The 24,984-nt window shown below is 44.7% G+C and overlaps 1 protein-coding gene across 4 annotated transcripts in view; it reads right to left on the bottom strand.

The window, feature by feature from the left end:
* Positions 1-243: 243 nt before the first annotated feature.
* The window catches only part of Afg2a (AAA ATPase AFG2A), a 261,726-nt gene continuing 236,985 nt past the window's right edge, over positions 244-24,984 (bottom strand). For 3 of the 4 annotated variants that reach the window (XM_026412226.2, XM_026412227.2, XM_026412228.2), the window contains one exon: positions 244-1,217. In XM_026412226.2, coding sequence (XP_026268011.2) covers positions 1,041-1,217 — 177 coding nt within the window. In that variant the 3' untranslated portion in view covers positions 244-1,040. Of the gene's footprint in view, positions 1,218-21,263; positions 21,295-24,984 lie in introns of those variants that run through there. The other variant, XM_077803492.1, reaches the window with a different exon arrangement.

Here is a 24,984-nt window from a genome sequence, read left to right as displayed (position 1 = left end):
GGCTGGCCTCCAGCCTGTGGTCCTCCTGCCTCAGCTTTCCGAGTCGCTGGGATTACAGGTGTGCTCACTGACAAGTGTGTGATTTGGAGGCTAGTGAATTGCTTTCCAGGTTTCAAAGGGTCTTTATGAAGCATTAAAGTGTCCAGAAATCCTGAGGACATATAAATAGACACATAAATATAAAACATAGTTAGATTATACCATAATACAATACGAAGAGTACACTTTAAAAAAATTTATTTTTGAACAGAAGAGTTCACTTGTAACCTGAAAATACATATGAATTTAAACATTAATACTTTATATATGATGTATTTATAGCATTTTATGGAAAAAAAATCAAGCCTACTGCTGTTCTGGGCTTAGAATGGCCTTACAATGATAATTTTTAACCTTAAGATGGCACTGATTTACACAAAACAAGTTCTTTGGTGATGCTAGGGGCTGAACCAATGGCTTGGGCATGGCTGGCAAGCGCTTCACTACGGCCCAGCCTTGACCTAACAAGACTCTTCTCTGCCACAGATGCAGGTGTGAGTTATAATGAGGACAACCATGTATTTGCAAACAAGGCCACAGACACCTGGTGGCATCTGGATATTCCATTGGCTGGTCTTCCAAAAACAAAGCTCAGTATTTTCCACGATGCCTTCCTCCACATACGTTCCCTACCTTGTTGTTTGAGAGAGATGCCTAAGGCGGGACACTTAGGAGGCACCAGAGTGGATTCTAGAGCAAGGAAATCATCTCAAGGGTTGAACGGACCAGGTCAAGAATGAAAAGGCTAAGCATTTTAAACTTGGCATACATTTCCAGAGAAAACTAATGTAAACTCATATCCACAGATTTTTCAATGCATCCATACAATTCAAAACGTGTGTAAAGACTAAAGTCCTTCAGTTCAAGTGAAATTACTTCGAACAATTTATCTAGTAGGGATTTTTAAAAAACACTTTTATGGCAAAATTAAAAAACAAAAAATAAGACAAAACCAATGTTTCTCTAGAAAGGAGTCTGGCGTAACGGATGTGGGGATTTTCTCAGAGTGTATGCAGCCCACTCTTCTCTTGATACTCTTCATAAAAGCGTCTCAGTGACTCAGGGATTCGAGGGGCCACAGTGCTCAAGGCTTGAGTAAAATGCCTTTTCATAATGCAGCTGGCTTTGATGTTTTCTTCCAGAGCCAGGAGAGCTGCCTCTCTGCAGACGGCTATGATCTGAAAATAAAAATACACACAGGAGAGGAAAGCAATCAACACTCTTTTTTCAGAAATGTGATATTCCAAATATTCATTCGTGATAACTTGTACACCATAAGCACGTTGCTAAAAATTTCTGCCAGTTATTCCACTCAAATTTTTAAAAGGATACAAAGAAACCATATCCAGTTTCCTGTTCCTTCCTTCATTCCAAAATAATGTAACAAGCACTTGGAATCAGGAGCACAAAGCTGTGTAAGATAAGGCACATGCGCTCTTGCGTTTGCTCCTAACTGCAAAGGAAGGACTTACCACCCAGGCTTTTAGGGCGGGGTGGGGGTGGGGCGTGGGAGAGGTGGGGAGGAGGTGCTGCAGAGAGGGCGTGTTCACCAGCACACCTGTCACAGCCCAGACCTCCAGTCCTTTCAATTGGATGCATTCCAGCATGGAGAGGCATTTCTTTCTGTGCATCTTTTAAAGGAGTTCCTAAGTCTTGGGATATCAGAGAGGGGTGTCCACTTTTACTCTGGAAAGCCACATTAGAACAGAGAAGCGAATTCTATTTATTCAGGGAGGAAAGCTGGAAGAACTGGATGCAGGGGGAGGAGAAAGTTGGTGGGGGAAGGCGGAAGGGAAGGTTTCCAGCTCCCTGGACCTGAGAAGGGAAGCAGGCTGACGCCAGCGTCACTCTGAAGGCTCAGTGCTGTGGTGAAAGAGGCTGTGGCGTGAAAGGCCATCTTGTGATTTTCAGGGCAGCAGGGAAAACAGTGATTGATATGGACTGCGCCCTCATATAGGTAAATGAAAGGCAGCTGAAACACATTTGTCCAGCCATTCAGCATCTTTCCTCTGTTTGTTCACTTACTGAAAAGAGCACGTCTGCTTATGCTGGGCTAATGGCTGCCAAAGCAGTTTAGTGGCTTTTTAGGGGATTTAGCAGCATGTTTTGGGAGCTTTCAAAAAAAAAAAAAACACGCATAGATTTAGGTGGCTTTGTCAAATGACGACAATGTAACTATTAGTTTGGGGCTCCATTAATGAGCACTGAAGTTAACCATGGTGGCTATGCATGTCAATGCTGTTCCCAAAAGAGTGGCTCCCAACTTGCAGGAGGGAAAAACAAAACCTCCAGGGATTAGTGAAACCACTTCACCCCATGTTCTGGTGCAAAAAGAGTTCTTTTCAAAACAAGACTGTGAGAATTAATAAGCACAGCAAAAGCCGGGAAGTGCCCACACGGTGAGCTGGCTGCGCAGTGGCCCCGCAGTGTTCTGTCAAGACCCTGGGAACCTCCGAAAATGGAGGTGAAGGGGCCAAGTTGGGAGAGTCCCCCCAACTAAGCAGCACTTCTTCACCTGGGCAATAACTTGAAGCCACGGTCGCAGGGCTGAGGTCTGAATAACTGCATCCGGCGGGTGGCTGGCCCCCCAGGACAGGAGGGTGTTCACTAGGCAGCTCTCTCCAGGCTGCAGGGGTAGGGAGGCCACGGTCCTCAGGCCAACGCCACTTCCTGCATGCTCACTAGCTGAGATGTACCTCAGAGGACACAGAGCCCAGCACCTAACAATTCCCGAGTGCTTTCTATATATGCCAGATGGGAACTAACTACTGCACTAACTTGCTGTGTGGTGATGCGCAGGTTTTTGCACAATGCTCACAGGTGGTGTGAAGTGTTGGAAGTTGTCAAATGGAGCAGCCAGGCAAGCCCATGTGAAGTGCTGGTGGAGGGGTGTTGAGCAAGGAAGGAGAGAGACCCAAAGCCTGGTGAGTTCTGGGATTGGGCTTGCATGGCCAGATGGCAGGCAGCAGGCATAAAGTGGGAGAGAGAGAGATGACTGTGAAGGCACAAGAAGGTCAGTAAATGGAGGGAGCACAAGTGGCGTGTCACTGAGGGAAGCCTAAAAGCCCATGCTCCGTCTTCTCCCTAAGTAATTCCTTTTGGAAAATCACTTTCTTCGTTTGCACCTGTATCTGCAGATTTTTCTATAAGCTCTGCATTGAGTTTCATGGTAGCTTCCTTGGTAGTAACACAGGGGGCTCTGGTGGTGAGACACACAGAGGAGTGTGGCCCCTTGAAAGGTAGCTGTTTGTTACACTGGAGCCTCTAGTGCATGCTAACATTCGAGAGCAATCCCTTACTATTCCCAGTGGTGGTCTGACCTTCACAAACCATTCCATCCAAGCCGGGAGACTGAGTTTTGACTGGGAAATGCCTGGGCTACACAGGGATGAACGTTCCAGAGACAATGGAATCCTCACTTGCGGGCTGAATGTGAAGGCACCTTCCTTGGCAGGGAAGGAGTACAGCTGCTGGCACTCCCTAGGGTGGCAGAGGGCCACCTGAGCTCAATACTTGCTTCAAGATATGCCACACCGGTTTGTTTATTGGAAATGCCCAAAAGAACAAGTCAATTTGGCAATCCTCTCTGCTATTTTTCCATCATATTTACCTAGTAGTTTACAATCAGTAACTGCCAACTGCAAATAGGACCCTGTGGATCAGTCAGCACTATGGTCTAGCTACTCTCTGCAGTGACTACACAGGCCAAGTGCAGATCCAGAGCTGTCTGGATGCACTCCTCCTGCCCTCAGGACCCAGCAGGGAAGGACATGGGTTACTTCCATATGTGCCCAGGATCAGAAGTACTGCCAGGAAGGCATAAGGGAAGTGCTTTGGTGTGGACAGAAGGAAGAAATTCCTGTTTTGTAAATGAAGTGTGAAGAACAGAATTTAGATACACATGGTCTGTTAAGGACATCCTGACAAAAAGAATAAAGTCAAGAAATTGCCAGGTGGGAAAAAAGAGACTAAGGATTATGCTCAACCAGCCTCAGAGCCAAAATGGAGAATATTTTTTTTTTTAAACAGGAGCAATGTTACAATCAAATATAACAAAAAATAACAATGACTCAAAGTCACATGAACCACAATGGCAGTGAAAGCTAGTCAAGGACAGTCAACTCCCAGTTCTGGAGCCTGCGAAGGCAGAGCAGGTACAGCGGCAAACCAAATCCACAAGTGGCTGATGCACAAGACCTGACAGAGCGCAATCCTCAAAGGTTCCTTTTGCTTTTATTCCTTCCTCATAACAGGGCTTCTTAGTAGAAATTCCAAAAGGAAAAAAATTAAGTGTTTCCAAACGTGCATCTTTCCCACGTCTGGCCAGTACCCTGCAAGTACTTCTACTTACGTTTTATACAATCGAGACTTTGTCAGCTGTACTTAAAGTTTGCTGACTGAAGATGAAGTAAGTTATAAAAACTGTTCAATACTGTGATTTACCTTTATCTCCAGCAATGTTCTTAATCTAGGCACTACTCTAGGTTCAGTTCTTTTTGCAAAAGTAATATAAATTAGAAATTCTAAGAATACAACCATGCCTGTGCTAGTTTTGAAGGAGACTTCTTTAGGGGTCAAAAGTGTCACACAGGGACAGGATCTTCTTTGCTTCATTGTCATGGAAAACAACCGCACTGGGAGTGAGAAAGACTGTTTCCACAGAGCACACAGGGACCCCAGCTCAGCTCACCACCCTGTTAGGATCACATCCCAGACCAAGCAGGCCGGGGCCGGGCCGTTTCAGCCATGGGGGATTCAGCTGTTTTTCCCATAAGGGCACATCAGAACGTCACTAAGATGTGGAGGTGAACACACAAATCTGAATCAGACTCCCTGGAGTATCAAACTAGTCTGTTTCTTTCTTAGCCCTCTGAGTTCCTTTGACTTCTCTGGCAGAGAGGGTTTTAGAAGCCTTCCTCGAATCCCTTTGCCATCCAGCACGTTCCTCCACCAGCTGCAGCGGAGGTCATTTCCATGTGCTCCCCGCTAACCGTCAGCAAGGTTGCTTTTGCCATTAAGCTGCAGAAGCAGACATGGCTTGGCTGAGTGTATATCCTTCCTCAGTTTTTACTAAAAATGGGTGGTCAAGCTTTTAGAACACAAACATGCCTGTGGTGAAGGTGAAAACATGACCTGTTTATGGAAAGGAGAAAACAAGACAAAAGGTGGCAGCGTGGGCCTGAGAGCTTGCTGCCAGAGCTGGACTCTGACAAGCTTTTGTTCAGTGGCCATGACACCATTTCTTTGGTGCCAGCTTGCCACAAACTCTCTTTCCATTCATTCCTCAGTCCAAACAGATCTGACCATCAGACATCTGACAGAAATAAAAAACAAACAGGAACTCCATATGAAAGAGTCAGACATATCTGAGATGATCCCTAAGAGGAAGGAAAAGATTTCTATGAAATGTTTAGAAATCCTCAAAACAGAGACCCTGAAAAAAATAGCAAATAATTACTTTCAAATGCAGAAAAAAGTAACTCTGCGATGGAGACAAAGGGACATGTGAGGATGGGTTTCCATGCTACGCCTGCCCCCTGGAAAAGGAGGGCCTCTGCAACAATACAGCAGTAACTGGATTACGTGAGACAGTCCCGCTGCGACCGTGTGGGAGGCGACCCTGGGATGGGAGGCTCTTGACCACTGAACCTTGGGAAATCTAATTACTTCTCGTTTAAATGCAAGAGGGCAAGAAAGGAAACTGCACAGAATTCGGAACACCATGAAGAGTCAGAACAATGTCATACTTCAGTGTGGAAAAAACCGAAACCTCTTCTCCATAGCTGCCGGCTCTTCCCCGGCCACCAGATGAGAGGAGTTTGAACAGGTGGCCCAGCTTAGCGGAGGGAGAGCAGGCCCGCAGCGGAGGCTGAGACCAGCACGGCGTGGTCTAAGCAGACAGCAGCGGTTTCTAAGGTGCAGTCAAGGCGAAGGCTGCCCGCCACGAGGCCATCAGCAGAAGACCCTGCAATGCGGACTCTGTCCAAGTGTGCTCTCTCCTGCGCAGGACCTTCTTCTCAGTTCCACAGTCGTGCCAGCTTCTTTTTTGGTGCCTTGAGAGATTAGGAACCATTATAACGTTTTATCACAGAACTTCCTCCTCTAGACAGGTCCTGGGGAACCTGCAGGTCCCTGCTCTTGGCTGGCTACAAACAGACTGTAGCAGTGACAACAGGAGAGTGGAGGCACAGTGGCACATAAGCATGGAGAGAGGGGAGGCTGCTGCCAGTGCACCTGTGCACTAGGGGTTGCCCTCCTGACAGAGATGCTGAAGTTGTAACTTGACCTTTGCCAATAAACTACCTTGGCGATTATCATTATCCTCAAGGTGGAGGGGTAACAGAGATTCTAATGCGGCTCATACAACCAACGAAAGTTCTGTTTGGTTCTGTCACCCTCCTGCCCCCCCTACCAGCAGGGACAGGGAGCTCTTGGATCTGTGAAGAAAATGAGGGCACCAATTTTAAACGTGCCAGAAGTGGATAACATTAAGCAAGGAAAAGTAGCTCGTGATTGCTGGATTCATGCACCTACTTTTAACATGGCAGGCAATTTGAAAGTTATAGGAAACCACGGCTGCATGCTGGAGGCTGGGATTAAGAACACAAGGATGCGACCCTGGGCGCTTTCTGGCACAGCTGGGGCAAGGGTTCAGGAGGGGCGGAGCTGGAGGGGAGGGAGGCCCCTGTCCTCTCAACTGCAGCTGCACACTGAATTCACACACTGGCAGAGATGCTGTCTCTGTGCTGCTCCTGCTGTTTGGCATGAAGAAAGCCCGCCTTCCAGCAAGGCTAATCTCAGTTTCTTTGTATTTCAAGTGTACTAAATAGCTTTGAAGAATCCACCAAAAGAAATAGGCTGCAGTGCTTTAAAAAGTCTGAGGTATTTTCAAGAAAGCGGTTTTGTTAACAGCGTCTTCTGTCTGAAACACCTGTGACCTGTTGAGCTTAATTGGGCTGCAGCTGGTGCTGGCTGGGATGCTGGGCGAGGGCCTGGGGCTGGCATTGTGTCTGCCTGGCTCCCGCCCCTGGCTTTTCTTTTCACTCTCAGAGTCCTACCACCTCCCTCTCTGTGTGTCTGAAGGATTAGGAACCCAGTGGAGAGCCTATCCTGCTGCGCATGAGCAGCCAGTGCTGAAGAGGCTGCGTGGGGGAAGCCAGCAGAGGCCCTCCCTTGGGGCCCACTGAGCTCTGCTCAAGATGGCCGAATGGCCCGGGGCATGGAGATGTGACTTGAGAGCATATAGTAGGCACCTGGCAAATGAGAGCCAGATGGTCACAGGCACAGACAGTGAGAGCTGCCCCACACTGCCAAGAAGGCAGCTCGCAGAGCAAGGCCAGAAGGGGATTCAGAGGGAGGCCAGCAGTGCTTACCTAAATTGGTCCTTTAAAATGCCACTCATGGAAAACTGAGGGGTGAGGTCAGAAGTGAGAACTTTGGAGAACAGACTTCAGATCTGAGGAACGACCCAACTAGTGCTCTTAGTCTGAATCCCCTTGCAAAACAAGCTTCAGGATCATTGATGCATCTGGGCTTATGTTACAGCCACATGATCTCAAATGCCACACAGTATGAGTCCCAAGAAAATAAAAAGTTCTCTGAAGACACATTCAAATCCAGTGACGGAGAAGGGAAACAAAATGGGTTGCTTAATTTTGCTCAATAAAAGTCATTCTGAGGCCTTCAAAATACGTAGCTACAGTGTTTAGTCTTCACTCCTGCTCACGTGCAGAAGCCTGGAATAGTTTATGCTTTTAAAAAATTTGTACACACATAGTGATTGTTCCAGAGAGCTTTTGGGATGAAAGGATCTTGAGTTCTGACATCTTATTTAATTGTTCCAGCATGTGGTTTCTACAACCATTTGTACCTGTGGGAAATTTAGGTATTTTTAACTTCCCTTGAACCAAAACAAGGTAAAAAAGAAGTACTTTAGCTTTGCAAAGAACACATCAACTGATGTGGAAACAGGGAGAACAGGACCCTGGTGGGGAGAGAGCCCCTTTTCATTCACTTACTCAAGAAATCTCTGTGACCAGCCTGTAGGTGTCAGACACTGGGGTGGGGGCTGGGGCACAGCAGAGAGGAAACAGAGTCCGGCTTTCTGTGAACAAGTGTGAAGCTCGGGCTCTTCCACTCAGCCCTCCGAATTGGTGTGCGTGCATCCGCGGAGGGCGTCCTGCAAGCCACCTCGCCACCGGCCATGCCTCTGGTTCTAGGGTTGTTTGTCGTATGGCATTTTTCACTGCCCACACTCTGTCACACTGCAGCTGTGGAGACCTGAGTCCTTTGTGTTCAGTGTCTGCCTCCCTCTCCAGACTAAGTTCCAAGGAGGCTCTGCAGCCTTGGTCTTGCTCTTTGTCAGGCACACTGTTAGCATGTTAGATAGAATGTAAACTAGTTTTTGCCTTTTAAACACACACCCCTTCTGCCAGAACAAGTTCAACCAAGATACCTGCCTACTAAAGACTAAAAGAGCTCAGAGGTGTTACCTGCAGGCCTTTGTTGGGCTGGCGACCAGCTATGGCCAGAAAGCGGGCAGACCCCTGAAGAGGCTCTGAACTCTGAGCAAAGGCACTCAGCATGGGAGAGAGGACAGGAAGACAGAAGGATGTCCTGGGGAGAGGAAAGCAAGCCAAGCTCAGCTATCAGAGAGCTCCAGGACTCCTCCCCAACTCTGAAGGGCCTGACCCTCAATGCCAGGACTCTGGGAACTCCAGAGACACAGGCTGAGGAGGGGCAGGGCTGGGTAAGGGTGTTCAAGTATGAACATACCCTACTCCCTCACCTGTCAGTCATCTTCACTGTCAGGCCCCACACCACGCCCCACTGACAGATGTACGTAGCAGCCTGCTTTTACACCCTGGCTCAGGATGCCCTGTGCAGTCCACTTCAGGATCCTGGTTTCTGAACACTTGCTGAGTGGTGTATTCTGTGGGGTTGGAGCCTTCTGTACTTTTACCTCCAGTCTTAATCTATAACGAGCCTTTACTTCCTTCCCATTTTCCAATCAGCTGCAGGTTGACCTGGGCTGACCAGCAAGATTCCTTGGCACCCCTAAAAACTTTTAAAAGAGTATTTAGTGTCAATGGCTATTTGTGATAGACAGAAAAAAGTGACTGGCCCCTCAGTAGCTAAGGATATGTGAAGACAGGTCCTGGTGAGCACACACCAGGGAGGTTATTTATCCTACACTTATTTTATGGACGTCATTCTCAATAACAGTTGTATTATTTCTCAGAGAAAGGAAGGCTCTTTCCCTGCCTCTAGCATGTGTGTGTGTGTATATATATAGTGGATGTAAATTACATGGCAGCACACCATCACCATCAAATAAGATATTCTGAAAAAGCCCAGAATATTCTCACATGTCTTCTTTATTTTTGCATTTCTGAGGTGTTTTCCACTGGTTGGTAATGCTTATGTTGTTTACAAGCCATTGATTGAGAAGCTGACATTACATTATTTTGTTTTAAATTCAAATAATTATAAAGTGGCATTGTCTCATCTGTTAGATGAACTGGCTGCTACTCATGTTTCACCTATTCACCTATTTATTTGATTGTCCATATGGAAACATTCTTAATGCACAGCCTACAGATGCCCAGATGAATCTAAGAACACAACAGATACCTATGGAAACATAAACCTGTGGATACATGTTTGTATCTTTCTAGACAGAGGGTTCAAAACTTTTATCATAATCTTTAAGCGAAGAGCTACTGCTCTAGTAACCATATTCCAGATCTTCTAAATCCTGTAGATGCCTTCCCATTTCCCCTTTCCAGATGACTCAGGCTGGCACACAACTTGCCTGTAACTGCCACACTGGGGAGTCCAGGAAACACAAGGAACTGACTGCATCATGCTAGAGGTGGGAAGTTTTTAATTTCTAAGGCCTTCTTACATCCCTGAGAATTGACAGTTGCCCCTGAGTGTAACTAAATACTTATCTATATCTTTATTGAAATGTAGAGGAACCTAAAGACTTACATCTTAGTTTTATCAAAACAAAAAAAAAAATGAGCTTGGCAATAAGGCACTCTGAGTGCAAATTTAGGCACACCAGTAAAGAAATGCAAAACCTGAGTTCTCAAGATCAGATCAGAGTTCACAAGTGGCACATATTAATGTGTGTGATTTGAGTGAACCCATGAGTGAATTTTTGATGTTTGATAATAGCACTACATGCTGGGTATTTACAAACTGCAGGAGTAGATTCCTTATCTGCAAAATTATATGGACTGTTGACTTTTAAGGAGTGAGACAAAAGGAGAAAAGGATACGGAAAATCTAATTTTACTGATTTGAAAGCTAACAGTGAGATCCAGCTCTTGTTTTTAACAAGAAGATTATATATGAGATGCAACTTAAAAGGTGGCAAATACTTGCAAAAGCTCTATAGGGCATTTCTGTGCCCAGGCCAGGGTGAGAATAAAGATGATGCAGGTTTTAAAGGCCTGAGCCCAAATATTTCTATTTTCTCTTCTGACAATTAAGTCCATTGTCAAACCTAAACACCTCTTTGTTAACTACTGTTATTCTCCTTTGCGAGAAGGCTAATAAGCAAATAAGTTCTGTGTCAAGTTCAGCAAAAAGAAAAACCAGAAAGTCTTCTAAAGACAGACATGAAAATATCTGTTAAGCCTAAACTAAAACTTAGGATAAAGGCGATGTGGACAGTCCACAGATGTGGAAAGGGCTGCAGAAAAAGAATGGTGAGAGAGAGTGGGGCTACCAGGGCTGACAATGGATGATGCATGCTTCAAAAAAATCAAAAAGTATGTGATGTTTAGATATGTATTAAATATAATTAAATGTATTAAAATATATTAAATATATGCTTAAAAGATATATTTAAATTATCACTTGGTGAGGCTGTTTGGTATTGGAAATGCAGTAATTGGTATCTTTGACAAGCTAATGGTGAATTTTTTTTTTGGGGGGGGGGGGCAGGATACCAGGAATTGAACTCAGGGGCACTTGACTACCGAGCCACATCCCCAGCCCTATTTTGAATTTTATTTAGAGTCAGGGTCTCACTGAGTTGCTTACTGCCTCACCATTGCTGAGGCTGGCTTTGACCTTGGGATTCTCCTGCCTCAGCCTCCAGAGCCACTGGGATTATAGGTGTGCGCCACAGTGCCTGGCGTAATGGTAAATTTTTTTAAAGGATAGATTATCCAGTTTTAAAAATCTTGGGGCTGGAGTTGTGACTCAGCAGTAGAGCGCTCACCTAGCATGTTCGAGGCCCTGGGTTCAATTCTCAGCACCACATAAAAATAAATGAAACAGAGGTACTGTATTCAACTACAACTAAAAAATACATATTAAAAAACCCCCTAAAGTCATAAAATCAAGTAAATCTGAGTATATATGCATATATGTATGCTCACCTATACATGTTTAATAAAGTTTAGGACTATATCCATACATTTTACATTATTTTAAACTAGGCAAGCTTTTCTCACATTTCTAACCATTAAAAAAATGCATGGTTGGAAAGAAACTACTAGATATTTCTATTGAGCAAAATTTTTTTACACAGAGCTGTGAGTCAGCTGGGCACAAGGGGTCACCATAGAACGAAAACAGCTCTGACATCTCTCAGTCAATGTGTTCCCTATTATGAAGGGTAAAGGACCCACATGAAAGTGCCCTCTGATGTTGTCAAGAGGAGGAGATGCAAGCAGGGTGCCAGGTTTCCTCTCATAGAGGAACCTTCTCATCTGGAGATCAAATGGCTAGCCTTGAGATAGCGAGGCTTTTGCAACACACATCTCCATTTTAGTATGCTGGCATCTAACAGGAGGCAAACCCAGGCTACCTTCAACTGGGCATGCTGAAGACCTCTTCTGCACGTTTCCTAACTACAATGAATAAGGTGAGAGCCAGCAGAAGCCTGAAGCACGGGTCCTGCCCCACCCCCAATTCCATTCTCTTTGAAATAACATGTCTACATCCACACATGTGTACACACACACACACACACACACACACACACGTGTAGACACAAATCCATTCACAAGACACATAACCTAAACTACTGTACTGGAGTATGACATACACATTACCACCCTCAGCTTCAAGACCCAGCATTTGTGAATTTTTACAAATCAAGTGGCCTGCTAAGATCCCATCAGTCTGGCAACAATCCAGCCTAGCTATACCTTTAACAAAAGAGTTCTGTAATAAAACAGGATTTTACATGCTGACACAAAATATTTTAAAATATCTTTCTGATGACTGCTCATTTTAGCAGTATAGAATCTGAAACCCACAGACATACACAAATGTTACCATGAAAGATTATGTTAAGTTTTGGGTTAACCTCAGAATCATTAAATTTTTATATCAATCTTTTAATGAATACTTTTGATTTGTTTTCCTTCACGAGAAATCCAAGTCCTGAAAAGCCTTTAAGGCTCCATATCCTTTAATTGCCATGGCAAACACCAGGCTAACTCAGCAAGAGGGACTCAGGAGAGTTTACACAGTACGTTTGTGAACGCCTCTGAGCCAGGTCGACCAGTTTCTGCCTTAGCTTTTCTTATTTCTCCAAATACATGCAGTCAGTTGGGACATCTGCTAAACAGGAGGGCTCAATTGCTAGGGATAAAAATCCAATTTGAATAAAAAAGGGGAATTTATTCTAATGATATAATTGGGTCTAACAGAACCTAAGGACAGGAGTGAGGTTGAGCATCCTCTGTGGACCAAGCAGCAGCAGAAACCAGAATGCTATGTTGCCAGCGGGGGTTTGAACCCCTGGGTTCAAACCACCTTCTTGCCTCCGCTTCCCAGCAGCTGGGATTGCTGGAGCATGTCACTGTGTTTGGGTCTTTCCATAATTGTGTTTCTCTATTTTGGTTTTACTCCTCTTTCACTATAGAGTAACTTTTTTTTTTTTGAGGGGGGGTTACCAGGGATTGAACTCAGGGGTGCTTTACTACTGAGCCATATCCCCAGCCCTTTTTTCATATTTTATTTAGAGATAGGGTTTTGCTGAGTTGCTTAGGGCCTTGCTGAATTGCTGAGGCAGGCTTTGAACTCGAGATCAACCTGCCTCAGCTTCCTGAGCCGCTGGGATTTCAGGAGTGCACCAATACACTGGGCTAGAGCGAGCACATTTCCCATGTGGTAGAAAACATGACCGGGCACGATTCCTGTGTTTTAAAGCTCACAGCTCTAGACATCAGAAAGTCCTCATTTACTCAGTCACAGTGACTAAGATCCTTTGGAGTCTGTCTTGGTTCAGTCACTGGATGAGGAAAGGGTACAGGTGACAGGGTCAACTGAATCGGGTCATTTCCTCTGTGTGTGTGTGTGACCTCACACAGGTGCTACAACCACCATCGTTTTTGGGTGGAGAAGGCATAGCCTCAGCAGGGCTGGACAGGTGATCTGAGACAGGCCCATGTTGGTTGCTGTTGGGAGAAGATGGAACCACTGCTTTCTCTCCTTTTCTGTGTACACCTCCATGTCTGTTGCTTATAAACTACTTTGTCTCAAATATGGTTTTGGTTACACCTGCCACAAAATGTGTGTATTACACACTGATGACAGCCTGCTGCAAAGGTGCCACTTGGGGTCCATGCCCGGCAGCGCATGCTTCCAAAGACCAGGGTTGGGCCTGCTGCCAGTCGTGCACCATGCTGCTCACCTGAGGCCAAGATAACGTTTCAGGCTGTCCACCTGGTTTCCAGGTCACAGGTATTACCCAAAGCCTCAAGGGCCACCAAGCAACTTTGAAAATTATGGAATCTTTAGAAGAAAAAAAATCAGATTATTCTTTTTGAATAAATAACAATAATAGGTCATGGGCAAAGTTAGAAGCATTTTGTGTTAAATTCATTCGTTTTCTTGGCACCCAGAGAAGTCTCAATGAAAGAGAGAAAAAGCAAACAAAAAACTTTTTTTTTTTTTTTGAGGGGAGAGGAGGTCATGAATAGCAAATGGATTAAAAAGGTCAGATCTGGAGTTGCTCAGTTGGGAAGTTTATGGAAATTTTATTTGGAGACAGTCCCTAAATTCAATTAAAACTGTGCATGTAACTGGAAACGCATGTTGACAGGGCTTAAGAAGAGAAATGAAGTGGCCACACTGCATGCTGGGAAGACTGACTTCCTTCTGTAATTCAGAGTGGCTAAAAGGCAATTTGAAGTGTCTTTCACAACAGCTCCATCCCACTTAGAGATTGGTCCAATTCTTTCGCAAAAAGAGAAGACAGGGAAGGTGGAGAAGATGGATACTTGGGTGAACAGTAGGGGAACAATACTTCCGGATGAAATGTTACTTTAACCATACAACACATATAACGTGAGGGAGCAGGAGAGGGTGAACTCGCTCACCTTCCTCCCAGCTTGAACAATGCTGGACTCAGGGCTGATCCTGCTCACTTACACTCACGCCTCAGCTCCAGCACTGCACAGAAATTTTTTGAAGCAAATCCCATAATCATAATATTTTGACTAAATATTTGAGCAGATTATCTCTAAAAGAATGCTTTTTTTAAACAAAAAGGGCAGAACCATACATCTTTACTCCATATTAAAAGCAGCAATAATTCTTTAATATTATCAATACTTAGCCAGGGCCAACACTTTTCAGCAGTCCTAAGTGAATGGCAGCTGGTTTGTTTGACTTGGGATTAAAACAGAAGCAACACCTTGCACTGAGCTCCTATATCTCGTATCTAGAGGATTTGTCTTCCTCTCTAATCATTTGTGTTGAAAACAGTAGATCATATCCTAAATATGGTTTCCCACATCCTTTTATTTTGCTGACTGCACCCTGAGATGTTACCTACTGTTCCCCTGCCTCCCCTATTTCCTAGAGGCTTGCACAGGTTCAAGTCTGATTTTCTGAATAAACCCTCACAGGTGATGCCGAGATGCAAATGCCTGGCTGACCTTGGTCTGGGTCAGTGGTCCTACATGATTGCCTAGGTCTTCTCTTTCATTATGGGCTGCAGAGTGGTGCCACCCTGCTTCTGCTACCTCCTCTCTTCACTTGCAGCCAGGGTATATGAACAAAGGGGAGCCCCCGACTTCTTAGACTTCTTAGATGAATGCTAGCACACCTGTTCACATCTCCTCTCCTTGCCTAGTCACACTTTTCTCCACCTTACCTTTTTCACCTAGCAATTCATCCTTGACTTCACACTGCACACCAAGCTACTTCTCACTGATTTTACAGCTTACCGTTTGTTCCACCCAGTCTTTTGTTCCCTTTTCATTTTAAGATTTATCTATTTGTCAAAGTCTCAAGTAGGAGAAAGGTCAAGTTCCAGCAAGGTGGAAAGAACCTGGCCTTTCCAGCCACGCTCGTTCAGAACTTTAGAAAGGTAGGTTTGAGATCATATTTCTTGATTCCTTTGACCCTGATCTTTCTAGTTTTTCATCTTTTGATCCTAGCAGCTTTCCAAGGCGTCCAGTCTCTGCTGGCTCTTGGTAAACTCCACCTCTCCACAGCTTCCAGTGGTTTCCACTAGGGAACTGCCTGGTTCTGCCTAAGCCTGGCTGCTAGAGTTGACTCACACAGGGTCACTGCCTTTGATGATCACCAGGGCTGCTACACCTGTTGTAATGGGAAAGGCTGTATCATGCTAATAGGGCTGGTGGTGGGACTCCAGTCAGCTCAGAAATTTAAGAAGCAGTAACCATGTGCTTAGGAGAGTGATAATGGGAAAATCGAGTTGATCCTGATCAGCTTGGTGACCCAAACCAATGTGGTTCTGTCATAGTAACATTTCATGTGCTAGGACTTGTTTCTAATTTTCGTAACAGCACATGCTTATATGCCACAGATACAAACAATACAGTTATGAGGTTCTTGGTCCCTGGTTTTAAGAGTATACCTACTGTGACGGTTAATCTGGTATTAACTTGACTGGATTAAGGAAGACTTCCAGAACTGGCATTTTTTGATTTGTCTGCAAGGGTGATTCCAGAAGAGATGGGCCTGTGTGTGAGTGGAGTAAGAGGAGGACAATCTGCCCTTGATGTGCATGGGCTCCACCCATTGGCTGCGGCTGCACAGAACACAGACAGGAAAGGTGGAACCGTTGTCTCCCCTGGAGCCAAAGGATGCTTCTCTTCCACCTTAGACACCAGAATGCCAGGCTTTCCGGGCTCACGGCAGCGGTCCTGGCACTCAAACCTTGGCCTTGCACTGCACCACCTCATCACCTTTCCTGGTTTTGAGGCCTCTGGATTCAGAGTGAGTCATGTCCCTGGCATCCCAGGAGCTCCAGTTTGCAGAGGGATGTCTTGGGAATTCTCAGCCTCCATAAGCATGTGTGTCAATGCTCCTAATAAATTGACTCTTACATATTTGTATATAACAAATATCTTATTGGTTGTGTTTTTTAGGACAACCCTGACTGATATGCAGAAATATTTCAAAGAATGAATCTAACCATGTCTTCAAACAGCATCTCTATGCAAATGTCTATGACATTCTTTAGCTTAGGCGTTCCTCTGGGTGCCCCCATCCAACACGAGGTATGTCATCTTGATCTGAAAACCACTCGCCTCACCAACTCACTTCAGTGATGTACCATTTTCCCAGTCATCCAGGCTTGACTTGACTGGTAATAGATGTTGATTTTCCTGGCACCATTTAAAAACTTACAAATGACAATCCTACTCAGATGGCACTGACTAGTGAGCCAACAATAGGTTTGGAGGGGACTCTTTAATGGTTATACTTTCATTTTGGCCTCATCCTAGTGATAAACACGTTAGAATAAAAACTTACTGGCATATGGTCAAATGTAACCATTTGCTAGAAACACTGAATAGGAAAAAACAAACATGAGAATGCAGAGGAGAAAAACAGACCCGAAGGCCAGGACACTTGGGCTCCCGTGAACAGATGAACCTGCCTGCACAGCCCAGCTCTCTTGAGAGAGAGAATAGCAATGCAGGAGGGTCAAAACCAGGCCCAGTAGCAGCTCTGCCACCTGGGTGTGAGGGCCAGGAGGAAGTGAGAAGTCTGTCAGCCCCCCAGCACCCGCAGGTACTCGTGCACAGGGTTAGAGCTGTCTGGGGAGACAGAACTGGGCTCATGCTGAAGGAGACAGGTTTTGATCAACAAAAGGAAGAAATATATAAACAATTAATGAGCTGGCCAAATAGGAGCTATCTCTAGAAATAATGAATGAATCCTACAGACAGATGTTCTTCAAGCATGATACTGAAAATCTGTTTCTGTGGCAGCAGAGAACTTCTCACTCACGGCCAGCTGCCAACAACTGCTTGGCCTGCTTCCCTTCACTTGTACTTGCAAACTCAACTCTTCCCTGTTTGCACAGCTGACTGAGCTGTGCTCCTGTGAACGGTCTCCTCTTCATGCACTGCATTCTGTTACCCCTTCCCCGACTCCAACCTTGCTGCTGTAATGATTCCCTCACATATGATGTTTCCTATCAGCATAAAAACATGATGTAATATTTCATCTTAAAAACTTGATTCCTCATCTCAATATCTATTTTCATTCTCATTAACAAGACTCATTGCAATGCCAGGCACAGTGGTGCATGCCTATAATCCCAGCGACTCAGGAGGCTGAGGCAGGAGAATCACAATTCAAGGCCAGCCTCAGCAACTTATCATGCCCCTAAGCGACTCAGTGAGACCTTATCTTAAAATAAAAAATAAAAAGGGCTGGGGATGTAGCTCAGTGGTAAAGTGCTCCTGGGTTCAATCTCTGCAATAATAAACCAACAAACAAAAACCTCCTTGGAAGAATCTGTATTTGCCATTCTCCATTTCCCATTCTGCCATTTCGCTCAGACCTATTCAAATGGGACTTCACATCCATTCCTCCACTGAATCACTCCGTCAAGGTCACTGATCCAACCTTCCCTTCTCAGCCTTGTTCTGCTAGATGTACTTGCAGCATGTTCTGCTGCCTCTTCCACTCCCTTCAGGTGGGCACTGCACCCCACAGGCCCCTCCCTCCAGCACCCTGGCATTCCGACTGTTCTTGAGCACAGAGCACAAGCGCTCATTCCCTCTCCCTGGAACACACTTCCCTTGGGTAAACACATGGTGCCACTTGCCTCAGGTCTTTATCATTGAGGTGTGCCCCCCACCCTATCTGAATGTGCAGCCCTCTCTCCGCCCCATTTCCTTCCCTATTTTACTTTGTTCCTCCTCGTTTATTGACTTTTAGTAGGTCATACTTTAACTTATTTTGTTGATGCTCTGTTGCCTCTCAGAAGAAGCTAAACTCTTATTTGTTTGCTAACGTATCCAAAAGTGCCTAGAAACTTACCTGGCACATTGTGGTGGTCAAGAAATACACCTTGCTTGTTTGAACAGTGCTGGGATCAGAACCAGGACCTTACCCATGCTAGGCAGGCCTCCACCACTGAGCTGTATCCCCAGTCCAAGCAACGTATGTTGAATGAACAGGGACAATATGAAGGGAAGGAGACACACATGAAGAGAATCAACTCTGATACTAATTAACCTGAAGTAATGTTAACTAACCATTTGGTTTTGACCAAATGTGGAATTTATGTCTTAAAGCAGTTGCTGTATTTAATTTACATTATATATACTACTTTGGCAGATTAAAGCTTAGCACAAACTAAAATATACAACTACCCACAAACTTCAGCACCACTGGACTTGCATGCTCGTGTTCAGTCTAGGTTCAATAGAGCTAGCTCTGAGCACTACTAATGTGGAGCTTATTTTTGGCCAGCCTTCCACAAAAACAGAGCTGCACTAAATACCTAGTAACCAAATAAAAATGATGGAAATTAAGTAGAGATTAGAGCTAAATGGTATATTGAATAAAGCTTTCATCTGGGCTATTTCATATTCTGGAATATTTCATATTCCTGAGTGGTTGTAAATAATTCCTGAAAGTATTCAAAGTGCGGATTCAGTCTGTCCTTAGGCCACCCCCTCCCTTTCTTGACCTGTCACTACTTGGAAAACACTTTTTAGGGGCTCATCTGCAGACATGTCCTTAATTCAGATTAAGCGTTGCTGATTCAAAGGCCTAAGGACACCAAGTACTAAGTTCTGCAAAACCAGAGATCCATAAACTCCCTCATCCCTTTTTTCTTTGGCAGTGCCAAGGATGCAGCCAGGGCCTTTAGCAAGTCAGGTCAGCACTTGACCACTGTGCTATGTCCCAGTCCTCCTTGGAGCCTGATCAGAGAGTAAGTACAGTGACTTTGGGTTGCTGGTACTTTTGACAATGAACTTCATGTGAATTTATGCTGTTGCTAAGGTCTGTCAACTCTTGCCTCATCTGTCAAGTCAAACCCAACAGGTGGGTTCTCTCCTATGACAGCAGCTGAAGCAGGCAACAGAAGGACACTCCTCCTTTATGCTAGCCCTCACCCACCACCGGCAGAACACATCTACACTCCTGGCTTGAAGGACACTAAAGCAGTTACAGGTTGTCACACTAGGTCAATGTGGGCGGTGAAAAAGTGATGCTCCTAGGGGAAAAAAAAAGGCAGAAAAATCTACCTTCTAGAAATACTTTCAGAGATAAAGAATAAAGGTTTTGTAAGAAAAAAAAATATTTAAAAAGAAAACTGCTGGCTATTTCTTTTTTCTTTCTTTTTTTTTTTCTTTTAAAGAAAGGGAGAGAAAGAGAGAGAGAGAGAGAGAGAGAGAGAGAATTTTAATATTTATTTTTTAGTTTTCGGCGGACACAACATCTTTGTTTGTATGTGGTGTGAGGATCGCAACTTGGGCCGCACGCATGCCAGGTGAGCGCGCTACCGCTTGAACCACATCCCCAGCCCACTTCTGGCTATTTCAGTGAAAAAATTTTGCATTTTGGTTTTGACTCTGCAAAGTCAAAGAACATAAAAACTCCCCAAAATCAAAAAGTACAAAATCCAAATACTTTAATGTTTAAAGACATGCTATCTCCTTTAAATATTTTACTACTCATAGCATCTATACATAAAATAAAAGCAGTTCTTTTAAAAATAAGAATTACTTCAGACTAGCAAACCTAAATATATAGGTCATTAAGTCTTAGGAATTAAAATGCAATAACTTTAAAAAACTAGTTGGTTTCAATCTTCAGTGTAATAAAATGTCATGAAAAAATTGTTTTTAGTATGCTGGTATTTGACTGAAGTGTGAACACCCAGGTGCAAACTTACCAGCTCTGCATTGTCAGAACACCACAGAGCCAGCACTGCCTTTAGGGAGGAGAGGAATTATTCTATGTAACTCCACTCACTTATGAAGACCTGCACATAGTCATTGTTCTATGCTCCTAGGAAACAGGAACACAAAGACAACCTCAAGTGTCTGAAATTCAGAAGAATGAGACAGTGGCATAAATGCCCATTTAGAAAGTGCAACGCAGTGCCAGTATGGTGGCACACACCTGTAATTACAGTGAAGGGCGGCTGAGGCAGGAGAAGCACAAGTTCGAGGTCAGTCTGGAAAACTCAGTCCCTGTCCCCCAAAATAAAAAGGGCTGGGAATGTAGCTCAGTGGTAGAGCACCCCAGGTTCAGCTCCCAGTTCTAGAAAAAAGAAAAAAAATGTGCAACAAGTAATTGACACACGATGAACACAATGTTCAAGCAGGAAGGAGAGAATGGATGACGGGTGGCACAGCAGTTAACTACTACGGCACCACTGAAGCCAGATTTAAAGTTAAGTAGTCAGTGTAGTTAGGTAAATCGGGTCTAATATCGAGTGAAATCTACAATGGAGGCCATGCTGGGAATGACTCAGGGAAAACAGGACAACTCATGGAATGTTAATAAAGTTCCGAAAAGGCCCTAGGCCAAAGTCCACCTGGAAGAAATGTTAATGAACGTCCCCCAACAGATTTGAAGACAGCCCATCCCAAAGAAATGTTAATGAAGCCAGGATACAGCCCCCAACAGATTTGGAGATAGCTCATCCCAAAGAAATGTTAATGAACAGCAAACTTGACTCGGAAATGACCAGATTACTTCTTTGGCCCACCTGTGTCCCAACCCTTCCCACCTACATTCCATCACCAAACCTATAAAAGGGGAACACATTGCCCGCTAACTGGATTTCCACCTTTTGGGTCCCCTTCTTCCTCCGGGAGAAGTCTTTTCTTCTGTCCTTTAATAAATTTCTAATCTCTACTCTGGCCTTGCCTCGGCGTGCTTCTTTGGTGTTATTCTTCAACATCGGGGAGCAAGAACTCGTCACCGGTCAACAGCGGTAACACCACCACAGTGGCTCACTGCGCGCTCCAGACTTTTAGTAAGTCATCCCATCTATGAGCAGTACAAGAGATAGATAGACAGTACCCCCACTTATAAATGAAAGAACTCATTTTAATTCGTAAATTCAACCAAACAGACAGGTATTTAGACCCAGATCTATCTAAATCCACATCTGTCTGACTCCACTACCTTTTCTCTATGCAGCAATATCGGATATCCTGCAGCTCAGATGAGGCAGAAAAAAATGCCTACTGGGAGCTTGGGAACTAGAGGAGCAGATTCTCTGGGAGCAAGTTTTTTTTTTTTTTTTTTTTAAATATATTTTTGGGTATCAGGGATTAAACGCAGAGTCTCACTGAGTTACTTAGTGTCTTATTTTTGCTGAGAATGGCTTTGAACTTGCAATCCTCCTGCCTCCAGTTCCCGAGCTGCTGGGATTACAGGTGTGTGCCATGCTGGAGCAAGTTTTGAAGGACTTGGGATAGCAGCTGTTGGTGCTGCAGGAAGGTGCTGCTATTGCAGCATGGGAAGGGGACACGGAGGGAGCGCATGGGCTACATTCAAGGAACTGAGCAGTAGTCCCACAGGGCTGGAGACTGGGGTGGTTTCCAAGCTGCTCTTTACAGCCTCTCAATTCTCCTGAGGTGTCTAGGCACTGGGAAAGGACAAGGAGGAAAGAGGGCCAAGAGACAGAATCTGTGGACATTAGCCTGGCTCCATGCTCGGGAGAGGGTTTTAGGAAGAAATATGATCTGGCAGATAGGGAAGGAAAGAAAGGGAAGCTGAGAACTTAGAACTGACCCATTGGGAGAAAAGAAAACAGTTGGCAAGATCAGCCTGGCAGTGGTCAGAGGGAGGAGGATGCTGCGCACGCACCAGGGTCTGATGAGTGAGGAAGTGGAGGCAGGGTGTGTGCCAGGCTTTTAAAAACTCAGTGGTAAAAACAAACAGGTTATAACCTCAGAGTAACAACTTACACAAGGAAGATTTAAAAAGGAATACACTACCCAAAATTGATTGTAAAATACAAGATGTTATTTCCAGAGTTAATCTTTAATTTCCTGAGTTCACTGCCATAATAATCTCAAAATCACTTTTGGCATTCACATCTTGGCATGAGTTTAAACACTAATGTGGAGATAAATGCAGTAGTAGCTCAGACAGAAACCAAAAATCCTCTCTAAAATGATTGAGACTTCTAAGCTCCAGCAATTACAACTCTAACACAACGGCTAGAGGTCCTTCGCACTGGGCAGGTGCCCCATCAGCAGCACACAGGCAACCTCCTAACACACAGCGACTGCTCACGCACTTCAGATCTGCCTCACTGTCAGTGATTTTCCTTTGTCTTTACATTCTATTTGCTTTACCTTAAGTCACCCCCGAACCCGAACCATGCTGACATCTACTACTGATGACTATAATAGACCTAAAGTGTTCTTAAACACATGAAAAACACTGACTCCCATTCCTGAAGGTCCTGCTTCCAATTTTCAGGAGGAAATTAAATAATGTATAAATCAAATACTGGGCCCAAGCCCAGACAGCTGAACATCATTTTGTCCTTTCAAGGCAAAGAGGAAGTGTCTGCCATGGCAGGGACATGCCAAGAGAAATAAAGCCTAACCTCAGCCCCATGTGAAAGTGATTTTAGATAATCGGGGGTGTCTGTAAATAGGTTAAAAATGAGACCACATACTAACTCGGAACTTTCCATGGAAGTAAAAAAAAATAATAATAATGTATCAAAATCTAACCCCCATCCTTAAAACAAAATATGCTTGGAAAAGGGCATGGCCTTCAAAAATCTCCAGAACGGCAGCAGAGGAGAGGGAGAGCAGGCCAGGAGGGAGAGCCAGCAAGGCCCAGGAAGGGCAACTGCTTCCTCCCTACCACTTACTGGAGGCTCCCAAATCATTTCTTTGAAACTGTAATTGCCAGATTCAAAATGAGGTGCCAGTGTGTGACATGAAGGGGAGGGAGGGAGAAGGGTGAGGGAAATAGGTCTGTGGGCAGAGTGGAGAATGGTGAGAGATTATTTACATCAGGAGGACAAAGTTATTCTCTAATGTGCCACAGAGCAAATATTTTGGCCCCTCGAAGAACACAGTTCCTCCTGTACCCACATCAACCTGCCCAAGAAGTGGGAGAGCAGCCAGGGACACATGCAGATGCACAACTGTGGCTGGGTTCCCATAAAACTTGAGGAACACTGAAATTACAACCGCATGCATTTTTCACATGGCATGAAATATTATTTTCTTTAATGATTAAAAATATACAACTCTCAAAAGAAGGGCTTTACAAAACAGGTGGTGGGCCACATTTGATCCTGAGACTGTAGTGTGCCAATCCCTGATGTAGGTATTAACTTCCTATTATATAGCAGAATGTTCCTATAAAACTGGGCTTGGCCTATATTTGGGATTTGGGGTAAGAAAAACTTTTTTTTTTTTTAAATTAGCTGATTGAAAAGACGGTAATAATGGTAGAAAATATTTATTTGGAAGATATAGCAGATTTTCTCTAGACTTTTAAAAAAGACAAGCACATATGTGTTAGAGTCTATAAACAAGTCAGGATGGCGCCTGGCATTTTTCCACGGGGAGTGGTTTGTGAGGTGGCGCCAGCGAGCCATTAAGTGTGGAGATTCCTTATTGGTTGACTGCTGTATCTAGTTTATGTTAATTAGATAAGCTGTATGGAATGTATATATACCCCTCTTGTCGTACAATAAACGGCTCCCACTCCTGCTGTATCCATGTACACAAGTTGTTCGTCACCCCCTGGTTATTTTGCTGCAGCCGGGCTGTGGCACATATGTACATATGCACACATGTGTATTTTTTCCATGTTTAATGGCACTGGGGATTGAACACAGGGATGCTCTACCACTGAGCTATATACCCAGTTCTTTTATTATTTTTTTAAAAAAATTTTGAGATAGGGTCTCGCTAAGTTGCCCAGGCTGGCCTCAAACTTGTGATCCTCCTGCATTAGCCTCCGAAGTTGCTGTGATTGTAGGTGTGCACCATAGCACCCAGCATTTATATACTTTTCCCTCCAAGGACACTTCCACTAAAGTCCAAGTTTACGTACAGACTGAGGTGAAATGCTCATCACCACTGGCACATGGCATTAGGCAGGCATCAGAAATGATGCAGGGGTATCACTCCCTATGGTAGAGCCGAGCACTCTGTGCTCAGCCGTAGCAGCTGCTGCCAGCCTGGGCCCATTCCTGAGTTTCCTCTGTGGAAATCAGAGGGCTGGTGATTGGCAGGACTTCCTGGTGGCACATCTGCTCTATAGCTCACAGGGCAATAGAAACTTTAGGCAGCATCTGAAGCAGACTTCCAGGAACAAGTAACCCCACAGTGCAACGTGGACGTTCACAGCCTTTGTGAAGCACAGTGATTTTATAGGTGACGTGGCCCCATGCAGAACACCGCCCTTCCCTCTCTCTCCAAGTGGGAAACCTTGCAGGCCTTCAGAAGAAAACGGCCTCACTCCCCTTTCTTTTCCAGTCCTTCCTTCATGGTCTTTCTTCCTTTTGCCCCTCTCTTTTCTTCTTCTCCTCCCTTTATTTACTTACTCAAGATAATGCCTTACTGCTTAGTTCTTTGGACAGATGAGGCCTCTTCACTAGGACGCTGCTCCTCAGCTGCGCCAGCCCTTTGACTGGCCAGCCACAGAGCTCTGTTCTTTTTGCCACAGGGGTAGGTGCTAGACGGGGGCTTTGTT

Source organism: Urocitellus parryii, chromosome 10 (assembly GCF_045843805.1).
Source record: "Urocitellus parryii isolate mUroPar1 chromosome 10, mUroPar1.hap1, whole genome shotgun sequence".
Taxonomy (NCBI): domain Eukaryota; kingdom Metazoa; phylum Chordata; class Mammalia; order Rodentia; family Sciuridae; genus Urocitellus; species Urocitellus parryii.
This window is presented reverse-complemented; position numbering and strand designations above follow the sequence as displayed.